Genomic DNA, 19,074 nt, shown 5'->3' on the forward strand with positions numbered 1-19,074 from the left:
TGATTCATGAAACAACCAGAATTTAACACTTTGCGCATTGGATAGAAATTGGATAGAAATGCAGTAGGACAGTCCTACTGGTTAGGACTGTCCTAACCTACTGGTTAGGACAGTCCTACTGGTTAGGTTTTAATCTGTTCCTTGTCAAGCGAGGACAGCTTCGGATTAAGAATTTAGAAAAGAAGCCAAAAGAAGCATAATTTAGTCTTCTTACTTGACCCATTCAGAGGAAATCATTCAGCTTAACAGCGTTGTAATTAACTTCAACTAATGCACCTTATTGTTGAAACAACTTCTTAAAGGTTTTATTTACAACGTCATTTTAACGCATTACTACATTTGGCCAAGACTATTTCATCAGGCCTCACAATCCCTGACACAGAACCTGATTCAGTTCTTTTGAACGCAATGACCTCATGCCTCATAGTCAACACAAAGCCTGCAGGTTTCCGTCACAGTAGTCACTTTATAATCTCTCACTTCATCTACATGCTGACAGCAGCTGACTAAAACAAATGTGATATCCCTCCACCTCCATACACTACCGTCACATTCCCATCACTATAAACAGCGTATGTGCTGTATGTTTATCTTGTCAGCAAGACGCTGTTTGTTCTTTGCTTTCAGGCCCGCCAGCATTTACTACATCATTTGAACTTCTAGACTCAACAGCAAATTGCAAACTGCACCCAAAATGCAATCCTCCGTCACTCTCCCGCTTTAGCTTTCTTTGTAGCCATTACCATTACCATTAATGTATGCCATTACCTTAATTTTTAACTTCTTTCACAGATTCTCTACTGCAAAATATTAAAATTACTTCCAGACAAAAGAAAAATGTTTGTAAAATAAAAAAATTACTTTAAACTCATAAATCCGCCAGGAGTATTAATATTTTTTGGCTTAGCTGTGGTCAGATTCAAATCCAATAACATACAATTCACTTCAGTTCATTTGTAGTAATATAGAGTTCAGTTGATCATTTTAATATTAAAACGTTGTCAGTGTAAGGAAGCCAAGCCAATGACATCTCTTCATTACAGTAATCCCTCCATCTGAGTATGTTTTAACTTTGGAAATCAAACTTCAAGTATGTGCAACAAGCTAACTATGCTTTCCAAAATGAGTTCCTAATGTTTTAACATAGGAGAAATCAACAGTGATAAAATAAACTCGAGGAGATAACGTCCCATAAAACAGCTGGGTTAAAGTAAACCCCTTCACGTTGTTGTTCCACCCACTGCTGGATATTATATCAACCAGAGTAGCTCGGGGTCATTTAACACAATGGGGTTGGGTTACAAGTTTGACACCGCATGCTGTGTTAGGTTTTGAGCTAACATGTCATTTTAACGCAAGCTAAGGGTGGATTCAATAAAAATCCAACAGATCCAACAAGCATTTCTAAATAAGTCATGTATGGGTTAAAAAGAATGATTCATCTTCTGTATAAGCTTTCACTACAGGGTGAAAAACATCTAGAGGCCATTTAAAGTGGAGAATTCACTAGTTCCTGTAGTTTTACTAGTTATTGTGATCAAGTGGAGAACATGCAAAGTTCATGTCAGCTGATACAACTGTTTTCTGACTTTATTAAATTCAGGTAAAGTTAGGAATGTAGCAATAAAGGGGGGAGAACCATCCATAAAAAGATAATCATTATTTTATAATTGTATATACTGTATCTATATTTATAACACATATTTCCACATGTGGAAATGTGTGTATCACATGTGATTCACATGTGATACACATGTGATTTTACCACAAAACGTTCCAAAATCACACATATACATGTGATTCACATGTGGTTCACATCGTTCATAAATCATTCACATGAACAAAGTTGTGTGAACCACATGTGTGGTTTTCATGTGGTCACATGTGATTTTCATGTGATTTTTTTGTAAGGGCGGACACATAATCCCACCGTCTGCATCCCCGGCCCGTCTTTCTTCGCCTCAGGCCCTGGCTGGGCCCGCCAAAGTCTCGCTGCACCGATCTACGTCACCCTCCCAGCTCATCGTTCATCATCTCTCCATTTCACCACCGCCGTTCATCGCATCGCCTTTCCACCGTTTCATCGCTCTGGTTCAGCCACGTCAACAGCTTCTCTCACTTCCGCATAGCCGCTGTGAACCCGCTCATCAGCACCTCCCATCGAATTTTTCCCGCTACGCCCGCCTCGGGCTTTCGGGGTAAGACGTAGCATTCATGATGTGCAACGCTAGGAAACGCAGGAACTTTTATTAGTCTATGCGTTTCAAATGCTTCAGGGCTTTTAACTGAATGAATGCATGAATAAATTAATAAATAGTAGCCTCCCTCCCAGCAGTGAGCCAAGGTGGATCACCAACCTCTTTTCTACAGCATCTCGCACTCATTTACTGTAACCAAGCCCCCAATATATTCCTTCTTGAACTTTATTATGCCCTGCACTGGACTTCCTGCCCCTTGCACCTGTTAAACACCATCTCATTGCATCACCGCATCACCCCAGCTGTCCTTAATCTACCAGCATCCTGCCATTCCACGCCTAGCGCCATCCCCAGCTGGCCTTTATCTGCCAGCTTCACATCACTTTCCCCCTTTTCACAGCAATGTCGCCTTTTACAGACTCAAGTCCCAGCCCGTAAGCCCGAGTTAGCGTAGCTTCTCCCACCTGCTCCTACTTTCCTCGTCGGGAATTCCCCGGCCTCAGCGCTCCCTTTTTGGGGGATGACTTTCTTAACCTACATTGGGAATGCTCATCCGAGCTCATTGCAATTCACAGCTCGATGTCCTCAGCCGAGGCCCGAGCGCCAAAGAACTTTAATTCATGTAGAGTACAGACCAAAGGTTTGGACACAACTGTGTGTCCAAACTTTTGGTCTGTACTGTATGTCAATAAACCCTTTTAATCGCTGTCTTTCTCCGTCTGAGTCTCTCCACCCCTCTTGAAAAGTCAATAAAATGCTCCCCCTGTCAAAAATCCATCCACAAAACCTGATTTGTCCCCACATGTCGTGCAGGACCCCCCGCACCCCCAAATAATGAGAGTTGACCACCTCTCTTGAAAAGTCAATAAAATGCTCCTCCTGTCAAAAATCCACCCATATGGCCCAATGTGTCCCTATATGTACTGCAGGAACCCCCCAAACACAGAGGGTTGACCACCCCTCTTGAAAAATGAATAAAATGCTCCTCCTGTCAAAAATCCATCCACAAAACCTGATTTGTCCCCACATGTCATGCAGGAGCCCCCGCACCCCCAAATAATGAGAGTTGACCGCCCCTCTTGAAAAGTCAATAAAACGCTCCTCCTGTCAAAAATCCACCCATATGGCAAAATTTGTCTCCACATGTTCTCCATGACCTTCCCCCACATACTGAGGTCCTGCCTACGTCTTTCTCAGATGCTATCATTCCATCAGTCAAACATTAACAACCACATCCTTTTACTTTTTCGCTTTTCCATATGGAGTGATTAGAAGAGGTGGAAGATAAACAATATTTTGGGGTTTCTTCATAGACCTTGGGTTTGTGTCCTGAGATTTCAGTTTGATATTTCTTGACTCAATTGGCGGAAGATCATCTTTCTTTGAAAATGAGATCTCTTTAAGCTTATTTGTCAATTCTTTGATGTTGGCATCTTGCAGTTTTATTGTTGCTACATACGTTTTTATCTCTGCTTCTTGGGCTTTTATCTGTTTTCTGAGAGCTCTAATGTCGGTCTGACTCACCTGCATTTTATGCAATGTATCTTCCGGCAGATAGTCTAACTTAGACTTGAGATTTTTCACCACATCCTGCAGATTGTCCTCCTGAACCTTGAGATTCTCAATTTCTATGTCTTTCTCTTCCAGTGTTTTCGACAATCTGCGGTTCTCAGCGCGATACATTTTGAGTTTTTCCGTTTTCCTGTCGGTGTCTGGGAGAAGTATAATATCTCCTTTCTCTTCATCTAACCCTAACCTTTGCACCTTAGAATAAGTTGCTCTAACCATTTTAAATTTCTGAGCATTCTCATGGTGTCGCAGAACTTCCTTAGTGAGCTCCATAATCTTACATTCCTGTTCGCGAATTAAATCTGCCTGTATTCCAATTTTTTTCTCATTAGAGTAAAGTCCTTCTGTGGCTCTTTTGGTTTTTGTCAGAGCTTCTTCTCTCTCCATATTCAGTTTCATATAATCCTCCTGTGTACGCAGGAGGTCTTTTTCAAATTTGATCTTACTTTCCTTTGAGCTCTGAATCGTTTCAGCCAGCTTTATCTTGACCTGCTCCACTTGATTCTTAAGTAACTCATTCTCTTGCTGGGACTTTTCTAGCAGTGTCTGGGTTTCAACAGCCTCTCTCTCAAGACTCGCTGTAGAAATTTCCAGTGTGTGGTTTTTTTTCTCCAGGATTGCTTTGTCTGTATGAGCCTGTTCAGATTTCTCCTGGAGGATTTGGTACTGCAAATCTAGTTTTGACAACTTCATCTCAAAATCATACAAAGACTTGTGTAGTGACGTGACTTCCTTTCGTAGGCTCAAATTTTCTTCATCTTTGTGTTTTATTCGCTTCATTGTTGTTTCTTCAATCTGGCGATTTCTTTTCACTTCCACTTCTGTCTCTTGTGCAGCTTTGCGTTGTCTCTTAATCTCCTCTTTATGAGCTTCGATTGCCTTTTGTTTTGCATCCAATGCGGTCTTAAGATTGCCAATTGTGTTCTGTTTAGCTCTCATGACATCTGACTGTTTTTTAAGCTCAACTTTAAGGGTCTCTGATTCATTTTTAAATGTGGTTGCTTTTAGGATAGACGCGTCTAACTGTAATTTCAATTTTTGGTTGTCATCCGTAAGCTCCTTCACCTGTTTTTCTGCGTCCAGCGCTTGTTCTTTGAACCTCTTCAGTGGTTGCACTAGCTCAGCCAGTTCGCGCCTCCGTCCGATTTCCGTAAAGAGTGAATATGACTTATCTGCAAGAGCTTGTTCCGTGTTTTTTAACTGACCTTCTAGTTCCTGAATTCGCTTGTCACTTTCCTGAAGTTTAGTCGAAATCCCTTCATATTTGTTAGTAAGTTTAAAATTTTTAACCTCTAGCTGTTTTATTTCTTTCTTCTGCGAACTTGTGATCTGTAGTTGCTTCCGTAAATCTTTTTCAGTTTGTTGTAGTCTCTCCTTGCACAGATAAGTTTCTGGTCGGTTGTCCTCTTGCCGTTTTGTTGTGTCTCTAGCTTTTTCACCCCCACTTTTCATAAGTTTCTTATGGGATCGGGGACTATTATCAGTTAATTGATCCGAGCTGGCCTTGGTCTGCGAATCTTGTGTTGAACGCTTCATTTTCTTCTTGTTTTTGGATAGCAATCGTTTTGCTTCTCTAAATCACAGAAAGTACTCTTACTTTGGAACTCTTGGAACTCAATGACTTTGACATAGTCAGGGTCATTGACTATATCAAAGTCATTGTCTATGTCATTACTATGTCATGAGTGATGTCATGATCTTTGTCCCCATGACATCACTGCTCCTGCAGCAGTACAGTGAACCCTCATTTTTCGAGGGAGTTACATTCCAAAAAGAACCCAGATAGGCAAAATCCACAAAGTAATGACCTTTTTTTTTATAATTATTATACAATAAAATACTCCATAAGTTGTAAGGTCCCACCAAAACTTAGACCAAACCTACGCCCTTGGGTTTAAATGTAAGTGAAGTTTGTAACTAATGTCCAATTAAAAGCTTTTTGGTGTTTTCCTTTCAAAAGTGTTCATCATTTTGAATTTGTGTCACTTTAAAACCTCAAACTCCAATGTATCTTATTGGGATTGAGACCCAAACAGAGTTATTAAAATGTTTCTGGCACATAAAAATTTTAAAAGTGTGGCATACTTTTGTAGTCAGTTGGCCTGAGCCAGAACTTTGTAGAAACACATTACAGCCACAAACCTTTCAGGTTGTAACTCGACCAGCATTGTGCAGCTACTGACTTCTGTGCTTTCTGTTTTGTAGGAAAACTCAGGTTCTGTCAGACTAGAAGGATAAAGTCTGTCTGAGTCCAGGGTAGTAATCCTGCTACAAACCTAACCTTAACCCAAGTCTCATATTGTTTGGAGAATATGAAAGGTTTTCTTCCAGGATTGGCCTCTGTTTAGCTCCAGCTATAATCCCATCAGCTCTGATTAGCTTCTCGGTCCTTGCTTATCTCATTAATGCTATCTTTACCCAAACTTTCAGCTTAGGTTTTTGTAGATCTGGAAATTTTCCAGGCTCTCTTAACTCTAAACAACTGATTGGACAGTCCTCCATTACATTTAATGGACATTTATAGCCAAATCTTGAATCTTTTTTGCAATTTTCTCCCAGTTTGTTCACTAATGTTCTCTGTTAGATCTCTGAGGCCTTAATAAAACATGTATTTATTATAAGATTTAAATGGCTGACTAAGGTGACTTGTAAAAGCAATTTAATTTAATTTAGTTATCAAAGGGGGGATGCCCATCACACATTTCAGATTTATTTTATTAAAATACTTTGACAACAGTTAGCCTCTCAGCTACTTCTTGAATGTCTATTTAGTTAACTCTTTGTGTCCTTTTTATGTGCTTTACAAAACACACCTTGCTTTTTATTTTCAACTTTGCTGTTTAATGAGACAATGTGAAGCTATATATATAAAAAAGAAATAAAAAATCTATCACCCAGTAGACATGTTGTCAAGCTGATACTACATATTTTGTTGGAAACTGTACAACTAGTAACTTTTAGGGTGAGAGTTGGCAAGCTACCTATTGATAGCTGACTTGGAAGTAGCTCACATTTTGTTGGGAAGTGCACGGCTAGTAACTTCTCGTGTAAGAGTTAGCAAGCTAGCTACGCAACGTTACCTAGCTTAAAATTAGCTCATATTTTGTTGGGGATTATATCACCTAGCTTCTTGTGTGAGAGTTAGGAAGCTAGCTATGTAATGTTACCCAACTTGCAAGTAATTAATATTTAGCGGGGATTTGACTTAACTTCTTGGGTGAGAGTTAGCAAGCTCGCTACACAACTTTAGCTAGCTTGCGAGTAGCTCTCACAATAGTAAAGAGAAAGCAGCAGAGAATGGAGGCAGCTTGAAGTCCTGCTTTCATACACGTTTTACTTGCTAAAGTTTAACCACACTACACTAATGTAGATGTTTAAACAATATTTCAGGGACACAGTTTATCATGCCACACAAAATCTGTAAATGTTTGTAGCTTCTCACAGAAACGTGTCATTTGGCTCTGAAATTGAAATTTGACAAACATGGTGGCTGGAAGGGAAGTTAAAATACTTATGACCTAAAGTCAGTCATGTCCCAGATATGACACACAAACGCACAACGTCAGCATTTGAATGTAATAAATGACAAGTTTATTGTTGCACAAAATATACAAAAAGAACAAGCAAATGGAGAGCCCCTCCCCTCTGGTTCATTTGCCTTAATGAAGCTGAATTTCTGAAACCTATGACTACGGCAAGTCCGATGGTCCAAGCCAAACGCATGGTAATTCTGAGAGACAACACATACCCGAATTCAGCGTCACTGAACAATTAAAAATGAATAAAAACACCTTATTTACACACTCTTGTCAGAACTTTTACAACATGCCATCTATGTATGTATGTATTGGGCACACATCCCTGTATAGAAAATATATTATAAATTAAATCAGACTAAGGTCTATGGACAACCAAATTACAGCACTCCTTTACTAATATTTTTGTTGTTGTTAAAAGTTTTATTTCCGACTAGCTGGCCCTCGGCCTTTTCGCACTAAAAGAAAGAACTCTGGTTGGGCGGAATAAGTGGGAATGTGGGCTGAGAGTTCAAGAGGAGCGTGTCGGACAGGAGAAGCTTCGCTTATTTACACCATAAGGCTCACATCTCTCTTTTTTTAAAAGATCTCTGCCTGTCATCTCTTCTTTTCGTTTTTTTAAAGATGATCAGCGACACGTCAGGACTACAAAACTCGTCCCCGGCAGCCAGCGTGGTAATGTAACAGGAGTGTAAACGACTCAGCTTTTTTGGCACTAGGTGAAGAAGTGTGCTGTAGGATTGGTGCGCAGGTTTGATCTGCTAACTGTTTGATCGTTTGTTTGTTTTTTCCAGCAGAAAAAGCTGGATGTGATTCCATAATGAAGCATGTTGGTTTTGCTTCATTCTTGAGATAGCTTTAGCAACATTAGCACCATGGAGAGAAGACAGCCTAATAAGGGTTTGGTTTTTTTTTGTGTGCTGCAACGTTACAAGTGTGGATGTCGTGCCAAAAGGAAAACTACAAATGGGATGGATGGATGGATAGGAAGCAATTCAGGGAGGGGGAAACAAAAAATGTAGGTCCTTTCATCCGGTAGCCCACAGCTGTACTGATGTGGTGATGGGGGGACAGAAGGGGCAGAGAGGCAAGAAGCAAATCTCCGGAGTGGATCCATCACATTGCTTCGTTTCGCCTGAGCGTGGGGATCAGTGCAGCTGAGGGATAACCGAGGGGCCGAGCCACAGTTCCCGCGGCGACGGGGGGGAGGCTTCCAGTAAGAAGACGGATGCTGTTTTCTCGAAAGGGGAGTGTGCAAAACTTGTCTGACTAACAGCAGGAACACGTAACTCTAGTTATTGTCACATTTCGGTTCTGACCTTTAAATTTTACCCCCCCCCAATAGAGCTTCTTCTGTAATCCTGCTTACTGTTTCACTTTTTTTAATAAATATCTATAATCTTCATTTCTGGTTTCTTCTTCTTTTCTTCTCTTTTCTTACTTTACAAAATGAGAGACAGAATGATGGACGGCTGATAATATATAGAATTAAATTCTTCTTCTTCTTCTTCTTCTTCTTCTTCTCTTCAGGTTGCTCCAGACCCAGAGATGCTTCTCTTCGTCTATTGTAAACAAACAGCTTTTTCAGCCTCTGGCGTCTGTTTCCCCTCCTCTCTCCGTCTTCAGGTGCGCTCCGACGTTCCTCCCTCTCCTCTGGCGTTCCTTCATTGCAGCAGGGCTCTGATTTGTTTGGAGGTGCTGTCATCGTTTAGATGTCGTGTCGTATACCTAAAGAAGAGAGAGAGAGAGAAACAAAAACAGGTCAGAGCACATTAACCAACGTGAGAACAGTAAAACGACAGCGTAGATATGCTAGATGTAGCCACAAGGGCTAATTAGCATCTGTGGTCCCCTGGCAGGATTACAGAAATAAACAAAAACAGTTGACACACACACCGCCAAACACAGAAATGACGAGAAATGATTCATAATGGTACAAGTTAGCAATAATAAAAAGCAAGAAGTACCCATAAAAAACATCTAATTGAAATGGCAGCGCTGTTAGCGTAACCTCACGCACAAGAAAATTAGAGTATCGACTTTTAATTTTATATTTTCCATAAGCGGTAGTAATAAATGGTAATAATTATTAATAAGTGTAACTGAAACCATTTTGGTTCTATTATAGTTTTGAGTTTTTTGTCAACACAACAAACCTGACTCCAGATGAAACAAACACCTTTAGGTATGGTTGAGGATCTGTCATGCTGAGGGCTCATTTCTTTTACAAAGGCCCAGAGCAACTTGGTGGATGTCGTCATGAATTTTTTAAAAATTTCTTGACATTTCATATGATGATAATAATTATTATTATTATTAATATTAATAATAAAGAAACAACTCAATATCAATGGCCTCTGGGTCTTTCATCAGGAAAATAGTTCAAAACGTGCAGCTGGATAAAGTCAGGAAATATTTTGGAGGGAAGATTAGATTATTGTACATCCCAAAGATGAAAAAATATTTTTCTGCGTTTACCGTACTAAAAGGAATACATACAATTTCCAAATTGTTTTTTTCCAATCAGTTGTTTCTACGTCTTTGATTTTTAGTGTATTCTCAACAAAAAAAAAAAGAAAGAAAGAAAATATGGGTCAGTTTTTTGTTGCCTTGAAAACGTTTAAATTTAACGAATAGGTGCAGCCGAAGTCTGCTTTGGACTTACAGCCAGTGGATGATGGAGGTTTTATTTACCATAGAGCATAAGTTAAGTAGTAAACGTGGTTAATGAGTTGTGGATCCTTTGCGGTGTACCAAACGTTTTCTATTTTCAGATTTTAATTACACTGATAGAGAGTGTGTGAATAAGTGTGGAACATAGGATTTTGTTACAACAAAAAAAAAAAAACACAGCAAAAAAACAACCCCAACGTATTATTCAAATGGAACACAACATTTCTCTTATATTTTTTTTCCCCCCGTCTCAGATTATCCTACTGCAGTGAGACATTAAGTGTGTCCATCCCAGCCTCCGTACTCACCGCAGTGCGTTCAGAAGCCCCTCCACGCTGTTGGACGGCTGCTCTTTCAGCACCTTGATGCAGCCCTTCATCTGCCAGCCAACAGAGACGACACAGCGTCAGAGCACAGCAGGTTAAAGGTCAACAACCTGGGCTCAACCTCACCCCGTGTCTACCCGTCTACAATCTGTGGAAATGTGAGGACGACTAAACTGCTTTTTTCTTTATGGGATTTGTTTTGTTGTTGCATTTCTGCAATTTTAATATTTTCTTGTTTGTTTCAAATTTTAGTCAGTTTATTTGGGTACTTCCAGTCATTTTTGCCTCCCTTTTCGGACATTTCTTTCACAACTAGGGAGGCGTTCCCATAGCAACAAGTACTGTGGGCCATCATGTGGAAGGCAGTTCTTACACAAGATGGCAGACGGCGAGTTTTCCACTAGTTGGAGCAAATATTTAAATTCTTTCCACTCTTCAAACACGCCTGCTGACGTGTCAGCATGTTAGTGACATGTTTTATCGATATGTTAGCAGAAACGTTTATTTTTAGTCACGATCCAGTCAGATTTGTAAATTGTAGACCTCTGGGTCTCGTCCGGCCAGTCCTTCTATTTTAAGATGAAGGATTAAATCCGGCTCCGTAACATGATCGGTCACACTGCAAACACACTAAATCTTACCGAGTATTTTCGGTCTAATTTCTGGTGCAGACATCTAGAAGTAAGAAAAAAAACGAACTTACAAGTACATTTTCAGCAAGATATGGGAGCTTGTTTTAAGTAATTCTTAATATTGATGAAAAGTAACTACTCCCATTGGCAGATTAGTTCACACTTGTTTTAAGTGAAATAATCTGCCAATGGAACTAGTACTTTTCATGAATATTAAGGAATTACTGACTTAGAACAAGCTCCTATATCTCACTGAAGTCAGGTTTGTCTTATTTCAGGTGTACTGAGATATCTGCATTGAACACCTTCACTTCTTTCACATGAAGATGAAAGAAGTGAAGGTGTTGGGTGTTGTTCCTTGATCCCAGTTTAACCCCTCATGCAACAACAATGTGCAACGTTTTCGCTAACTTTGCACGCGCGACCCTCCGGGCGCGTACGTGGCCGCACTCACGTCAATTTTGGAGGTCTTGGCGAAGGCTCCGACGGGATGGACGTGGTCGTAGAGGATGATGACCCCCACCATCACCCTCATGCAGAACAGCATGGTGTCTGTGTTGGTGAACCGGCAGCGGTACTCCCTGCAACACAGAGAGGCTCAGCTTCCGCACTGCAAAAACACGACACCTAGCAGTGGCTTGTTGGTCTAGTTTCTAGTGAAATGACACAAAACTAACAGACAGGTAACTTTTCAGCTTTTTTAAAATGCCTTAATATTGATGAAAAAGTGCAAGTTCCACTGGCTGATTATTTCACTTAGAGCGACATTTTTCACGAGTGAAATAATGTGCCAGTTGAAATAGATTTTTAATCAATAGTAAGGAATTATTGACTTATAACAAGCTCCTACATTGTGTTGAAAAGTTACCTGTAAGTCAGATTTAAGTCAGTTTTGTCTTTTTTCTGGTGTGCTAAGATATTTGCACTAGAAACTGGATAAAAACACTTGGTGAGATTTTGTGCTTTTGCAGTGCGAAAGGAAATCCTGCATTCAGATTAAAGAGCAGAAAAGGACACGTTGCTGGTTATACTTTGTTTTTTCATTCAGAAAAATTTACACATATCCAAACCCGTGCATTTTTCTAAAGTTGGAAGAGGATTTTTGTTTCTGTTTTTTGGCGGAAATTTGTAAACACTTAAATGTTGTATAAATTATTTTATGTCAATAACAATTTTAAAGTAGAAATAAAAAAAAAAAGTCTGAATCAAAACATGAACTGAGCTGACTTAACGTAGAAAAGAGTAATAAAAATAGAGTTAATTTTCTGTTAAGTCGACTTGAAATAGTGTAAAAACTCAAGTAATTAAGTTGGGACAACTTTTTTTTTAAATTAAATTTTTAGTTAATTATTTTTGCTAAATTTAGTTAAGTCAACTGAAGTTGTAGCAAACGCTTATTTATTTATTTATTTTATTAAAACTTTATTTAACTAGATGAAAGAAAATCTTTCACGGGAATGACTTGGCCAACAAAAAGAGGAAAAATTCTGTTTTGAACTTCAAAGTTGATACAACTTACCTTAACAAGGCAACTAGTCGGAGTCAAGTTGAGTGAGCAATATTTTACAGTGTAGAACCAAGGTGACCTGGGGCCTCGTGCATAAAGCGTGCTGCGCACAAAAAATGTGCGGCGCCATATTTTACGCACAAGTCGACATGAATAAAAATTTACTTTGCGTCAAAGTTTGCGTAAATACACGCAGACTTTTTCGCTGGACGATATCAAACTACAAAGCGTCAAAACTCACCTAAATACACTGAAATCTGACGACATTCGGTGTTATTCAGACCAAGAATCATCCGATGTTTTTCATGATTTTAATATTTTATTGTTTAAACGTAAACGATGAAACTGAACCGCATTTATCCTCAGACAACAAGCTAACACGCAGACAAAATAAAGGAAATAAAAATAAAAGTACGTGAGAACCTCGCTTGAATGTAAATAGTACTTTTTCTCAGTTTTTGTCTCATAAAGATGTAACGCATCGGTCCGTGCGCCGAACCGCATGGAATGCATCTATGGGGTCATTTCATTCTCACTAAAAGAAGAAAACAGGGTTGGATCAGCAGATTAACTCAAACATGCTGATTAAAAATAATCAACAGGTTTGATTATTTTTAAGGTGATCAAGGTGTGCATGCAATCACATGTATATAAGTAGCTGCGCACAGGTGAGCCGCGTAACTGTGCAGCGCTTTGGCTCAGATGGAGAACGTCGCCAATGGAAGGATTCAGAGGGAGCGATTGATCGGAGATCATATTGATCATGCTGGGAAATGTTGATGATGGTTTATGAGATTTCAGATTAATCCAGACTGATCATCCCGGAGCTCTGAGCAAAACTTAAAGAGCCGTGCGGTACCGGTACCGGTACCGGTCCAGCTGCAGTCATCCTCCAGTCCAGCCGCCCGGTTTGTGAACACGCCTTGTGGACATGAAGCATCTAGTATTTAGAATAAACGTCCACATTCCCCACTCAATGACTCTCTGACTCGCTGTCTGTCTTTAAATCCCGGCTGAACGCGCTGCTGTTCAAACAGGCATTTGCAGGATCTCTTTATTTATTTATATTTTTAATTTGGATTTTTTTTTTCTTTAAAATGTATCTTTATTTGTGTGAGGTGACACTATGTGTCCTCAAAGCACCTTTAAAATAAAATAAAAATATATAAGTATTATTATTATAACTACTTATACTGCTTCAAACAAGGACGTTGCCATGGTTATTGCTCCACGTGGTGGCAGACTTCCGGGTATTTATACTAATTTACATATGTATTTATGGGTGGCGACTGGGCGGACCAGCAGCTGCGCTCTGTTTCCCGCAAATTAGGATTTATAAAGGAAAATTGCGCGGCCACGTGCGTGCGCACGGCTTTATGCATCCGATTTTTTTTTTTTTTTTTTTTTGTGCGCCTCACTTCTCTACATTTTTCAGTAAGCCAGGCTTTAGTGTGAAAACTGCGCACTTTTTTATGCATGAGGCCCCAGATGAGAAGAGACCAAAAGACAAATCCAATTACACAGAGTTTCACATCTAGAATCCGTGCGTACTAGAGTGAAACTACTGGATTAGCTTCTCATAGTTCGGAGAGTCTATCTTATTCACTTTGAAAGGCTGTTAATTACAAATTAGATCTGTGGCATCAAGGAAAAAAAAAAAAAAATCACTCACGGAGTCTCCAGCATGACACGACACACACACGCCATGGTGCTCAGGCAGTCTGTGGTGTCCTCTATCGGCAGGGTCTTGTTCTGCGCACAGACAGCCAGAGAGCACATTATTAACTTCAGGACCTTTAATGTGTAGAATAGGAGAAAGAGAAAAAAAAAATCCGGAAAAGGCTGACCACTAGGGGGAGACAGAGCGCACAAAAAAGTAAAATATAAAGTGGAAAGCGACTTGGCAGAGATGTGGGTGAGCAGCCTGTCCTCTGCATTTTGGATGAGGCTCAGCAGCGTCTCCCATCAGGAAACTGACTCTGCAGCTTTTTAAAATAACGGATTATTATTGTTATTTTGTTGTTGTTGTTTTTTTTGTTTTTTTTTTAAAGAAAAAGACAATCAGAGAGAAAACCTTTCTGTTACGAGAAGAGGATAATACTTCAAAACATGTTTGGAAATGTTTTCCAGATCAGCAAATTAAACATTTATCAAGAATACTGTACAACAAACACAGAAACAGAATCACACTGGGTTAAAAACAAGGTCACAATGAGACTGCTTTTATTAGGGACAGCGTTCTTTAGCCTTAAATCTAGTGTAGACGATTAAGACTGTTTCGAACCATAATGAATTGAAAATTGATCAACATATTTGATGTATATTGATGATCTTGATGATGGCACTCGACAAAATGTAATATTTATTACTGGTTTCTCAATTGTTTAATGTATTATGGAGCCTTGGCGAAAATTCAAACTGGGAGACTCGACCAGCTTCACCACATCATCTAATCACTACGCCCGACCGCAGCCAATCCGGACCGGAGCTTCACGCCGCTCCAGCCAATCGTCGTCCAAAGACACCTTTAAAAGTCCGAGCTACCCTGGGGTCTTCCTGCTCGTCAGCCGTGCTTCGACCCACCTCCTCCCCTTCTCCACCTTCACCATGAGGGTCGTCGTCCAGGATCCCTTGTGCTCTTCCTCTCCAAGCTCCGCTCCACCACCAGTTTCGGTCCCGGGGGGAAGACTATCCCGAGCTCGCCGAGCAGACCGCCTGCTCACGGCGATCCTCGGCTCACGGTCTTCTGCCGGGTCCGAGCGCCAAAGAAATTGTACCATTAAATCTTTTTAACTGCTATTTTCTTCTCTGTGTGAGTCTCTCCAGATTGAATTGTTTTTATGACTCCTGTTGTGCTTTTATGACGTGAAGCACTTCAAACTGCCTTGTTGCTGAAATGTGCCAATAAACGTAATTGACTGATTGATTACGTGATCAGGCCCTGAAAGTCCATAAAACCTGCTTGGGTTTTGCAATACTTGGTCCATTTTTCCAGTGGCGGCCCTCAGAGGTGGGCCAGGGGAGGCCATGGCCCCCTCCTGAAAAATGCTGAGAGTCTTGTTAATGTCATAAAAAGACATAAGGAGTCATCTTCTTCAATGAAGATGTAAAACCAAATAAATAAATACAAAATAATAAAGAAATAATTTTCTTTTTTTATTTTGTTTTGTTGGCTGTGTTCCCCTAAACTTTTCACTGGTCACTACATGTTTTATTAAAAACAAAACAAAACCAAAAACATTATTACTCACTTTACTTGTGTTTTTTTGGGGGGGGGCTTTGTCACTTAAACTTTGACCTGTGATGGACCGTACCTCTGAAACAAACTTGGTGGTGGCGTTACTCAAGGTCTTCAGCATCGGTGTCGCCTCGGCGTAGAACAGAGACATCCGATTGGCCATCTCGTTGTTTACCTCGTTCTCTGCATCCAGCTGGAAGGAATGCAACAGTTTGGTGACAGGTTACGATTGTGACTCCGTTATTATACTGAGTTCTCGGATGGAATACTGACTTATTAATAAAGCAAACCCATTCTGCCTCGGTGGGCTTTGTCCTGATCTCACCTGCTGGTTATTCAGCCTGTTCCTGCTTATAGTCCTCCTGTAGTAGCTGAAGTCGTTCTGAATGGCCGGGTTTGTCATCTGCACGACAGGAAATGGGACGGAATCGATTTCAAGGTGTCACTAAATCGAAACGCGGGTCAGATTTCTGCCGTGGAGCTCATTCTAAAAGCGACTCTTTCCGACCTTTAGTTCGTCGAAGCTGAGCGTGAAATGAAGGATCTCTGCAAACTGTTTGGCCAGCGCCTGCTCTCGCTCCAGGTGCTGCATGGGAGCGTAGGGCGGGCTCGTCAGCGCCTCCAGCAGGCTGCGCAGGGCGTTCTCTGCAAAAGTGAAACCACAGCTCAGAAACTCCAAAGTAGACCTTTCAAACTCAGTCTTAAAATTCTGTTCATTTCGCTTTAAAACAAAGACATAAACAGTTTTACAAAGTGGGACGTTCACTATACGGCATAAGTCGATATCGGTATCGGTATTGGATCGAAACTAGCATGATGCTTTAGTTTGAAATTCCATCTTGAAGTTTTATTTTACTTTTATATTGTACTTCAGAAAAAAGATTTCGTTTTGATTTGCTCTCAAATTATGATTTATTTTTTTCATTTTGTTTGGTTAGGGGGAAAATGCCCACATTTGTTTTGTTTTTCTTTTTCTGCTTTTTTGTAAATCATGTTAATATGTTATTAGAGCGTTTTGCAGTCACTTGCAATAACAAAACTTTGTCCAAATTCTGTCCCAGGTTTTTAACAAAATAAGTTAAAGACAAACCCACAAAAACACCTAGAGGTGAGAAATCCTGATCATATGTCAAACTTGAATAACACAAAGTATCGGTATCGATATTGGTACCGATTGAAAGACTGAGACAGGAACTTTCTGGTACCATTCTGAAGTTAAATCATGTGAATGAGCGATGATGCTCCCTTTAAAGTCTTAAGTCTGAGCAGGTGACACAAATATGAACCTTTTATTAATTTATCTATTTACAATTTGTCTACTTGTGTAGGATTACGATTTAATTTTATTTTTTTGGGGGGGGCAGTTGTTTTTGTTTACCTCCTTATTGGTTTTGTGTCCTCAGATATAAATGTACTTGAAAATCTTTACAAATAAAGTGATTTTGGAAAAAAAAGAAAGAGGTTGGTTCCGCAAAACCACCGACCCAGAGGGGCTGAATGCAAATGCAGGCCACACTTTTCAGATTAGTCTTTGCAGAAAAATGAAACCAATGTTTCACTGTAGAGTTTTCCTTCTACTTCATTATTATGCGCTACTTGGTGTTGACGTATTACAGAAAACACGATTAAAAAAAAAAACCTCATCCAGGTGTGTGACAAAAAGCGATAAAAAGCCGACACTGTGTGTGTTCCTGCTGTGTGTGTTCCTGCTGTGTGTGTTCCTCGGCGTCCCTCTGCCTGTCGGTGACTGAATGAACGGCGTTCGTCTCGCCCTTTCTCAGGTGTTGCTGCCAGTAGCAAATGTGACCGCAGAGCCTGACCTCGCAGGCCGCCTGCTGTGGGGACGGGTCGAAAGCGAAGCCTCCTTCCGCCGCATTAAAAATGCATGAGGACCTTCTATAAATACGGCAGAGCAGTGTTTAATCTAAAGGGCCGGGGGCAGAAACCCACGAAGCCCCTGCTCTCCGTCCTGCGTGAAGCGTCGCTTTGCTTTGCACAACGGAACCAAAAAGTGGGGAATAAAGAGAAAATCGGCTCAGGATGCAGAAAGCGAGAGGCGGACCCTGCGGATCGCTGAATGATCCAGGCCGCTTCCCTCTCCATCATGGCGGAGGTTGAGGTCTGATAACAGCCTCATCAATTATTAGCCAGGCCTTCGCTTTATGGTAAGCTGAGAACAGCGAGTCCCTGAAATGGAGGTATTATTGGAAGGCAGAGCAGAGGCGGCGGCTGAACTCTGCTTCGCTCTCCCCGTCTCTTTCAGCACCGGACGGCCGTGTAGAGCTGTTTCCCTAGCAACGGCTGCCTGGCGGCTCGGGCAGGATGCTGCGGAGAGCCTGGCGAGGACGCTGCTGCGCTTCGGGCGAGTGCTTATAGGAATACTGTGGGACTAAAAATTAAAAGTACATTTAAATTTTGCATGGCGGTTCTGACATCTGACTACTTTGTCTTTTGGTGGAAGCTTGATTCTCTGTTTCCTGTGAGTTTTAGATGTTCCTCTCCTTAAACGGACCTGGCATTTCAAACAAATGTAGCATGGAGTATTATATGTAGTGGAGAGGGGACGCGTCTAAAACCTGAAGGCTCCCGACCCCACCCGGGGAGACGTCAGGTCTACAAGGGGAAGCATTGTTCAAGCATCAGTCAGTTATATTGTGTGTTTGTGTGAATGCGGTTCTTGCATCGCATTTCTCCCGTTTTGTCGTTTTCCCCTCCAACTTTGCACCCAAAACTGACCAATTTCACTGCAAAAACAAAAAAAAAATCTTAGCAAGTATTTTTGGTCTAGTTTGCAGTTGAAACATCTAAGTGCGCTTGATATAAGACAAAACTAACTTACAAATAACTTTTCAGCAAGATACAGGAGCTTGTTTTAAGTAAATACTTCTTTAATATTGATGAAAATTTGTAAGTGTGTAACTAGAACTTTCTCATCAATTCTAAGGAATTGTTTACTTACAACAAAACAAGCTCCTGTATCTCTCTGAAAAGCTACTTAATGAGTTAGTTTTGTCTTATCCCAAGTGTAGGAAGATATTTACATTAGAAACTAGGAGAAAAAAAAAATGTTGTAAGTTTTTCTGTTTTTGCAGTGCTTGTATTCATTTACCCTAAACCATATGCAGGCCGAGGAAAGTTTAACTAGCTCCTCACTTTCAGCTCTCACATGTTTGAGGGTTGTTTTTTATTTTCATCTGCATGTAAATCCCCATTTCCAGTCAGACCCAGACGTTGATTCGGACCAACACCTTCCACTTCTTAGTTTCCAGCCTCTTCTCGGTGGATTTACTGGTACGCTTCGGGTCATTTAAATGTCAAAGGTATCAGTTCTGCTTTTGCTTTAACTTTTCTTTTTTTTTTACAGCTGGTTTCACATTTGTTTGCACACTTTTGCC

At 40.5% G+C, this 19,074-nt stretch overlaps 1 protein-coding gene across 5 annotated transcripts in view; it reads right to left on the reverse strand.

Moving 5' to 3' along the window:
- Positions 1-7,335: 7,335 nt before the first annotated feature.
- The window catches only part of fam49al (family with sequence similarity 49 member A, like), a 40,716-nt gene continuing 28,977 nt past the window's right edge, over positions 7,336-19,074 (reverse strand). For all 5 annotated transcript variants that reach the window (XM_032580789.1, XM_032580791.1, XM_032580790.1 and 2 more), the window contains 7 exons: positions 16,188-16,324; positions 16,005-16,082; positions 15,756-15,872; positions 14,114-14,193; positions 11,389-11,515; positions 10,285-10,355; positions 7,336-9,031 (listed from right to left, as the gene is read on the reverse strand). In XM_032580789.1, the coding sequence (XP_032436680.1) occupies positions 8,968-9,031; positions 10,285-10,355; positions 11,389-11,515; positions 14,114-14,193; positions 15,756-15,872; positions 16,005-16,082; positions 16,188-16,324 (674 nt within the window). In that variant the 3' untranslated portion in view covers positions 7,336-8,967. The remainder of the gene's footprint in view (positions 9,032-10,284; positions 10,356-11,388; positions 11,516-14,113; positions 14,194-15,755; positions 15,873-16,004; positions 16,083-16,187; positions 16,325-19,074) is intronic.

The sequence above is a fragment of the Xiphophorus hellerii genome, chromosome 13, assembly GCF_003331165.1.
Source record: "Xiphophorus hellerii strain 12219 chromosome 13, Xiphophorus_hellerii-4.1, whole genome shotgun sequence".
NCBI lineage: Eukaryota > Metazoa > Chordata > Actinopteri > Cyprinodontiformes > Poeciliidae > Xiphophorus > Xiphophorus hellerii.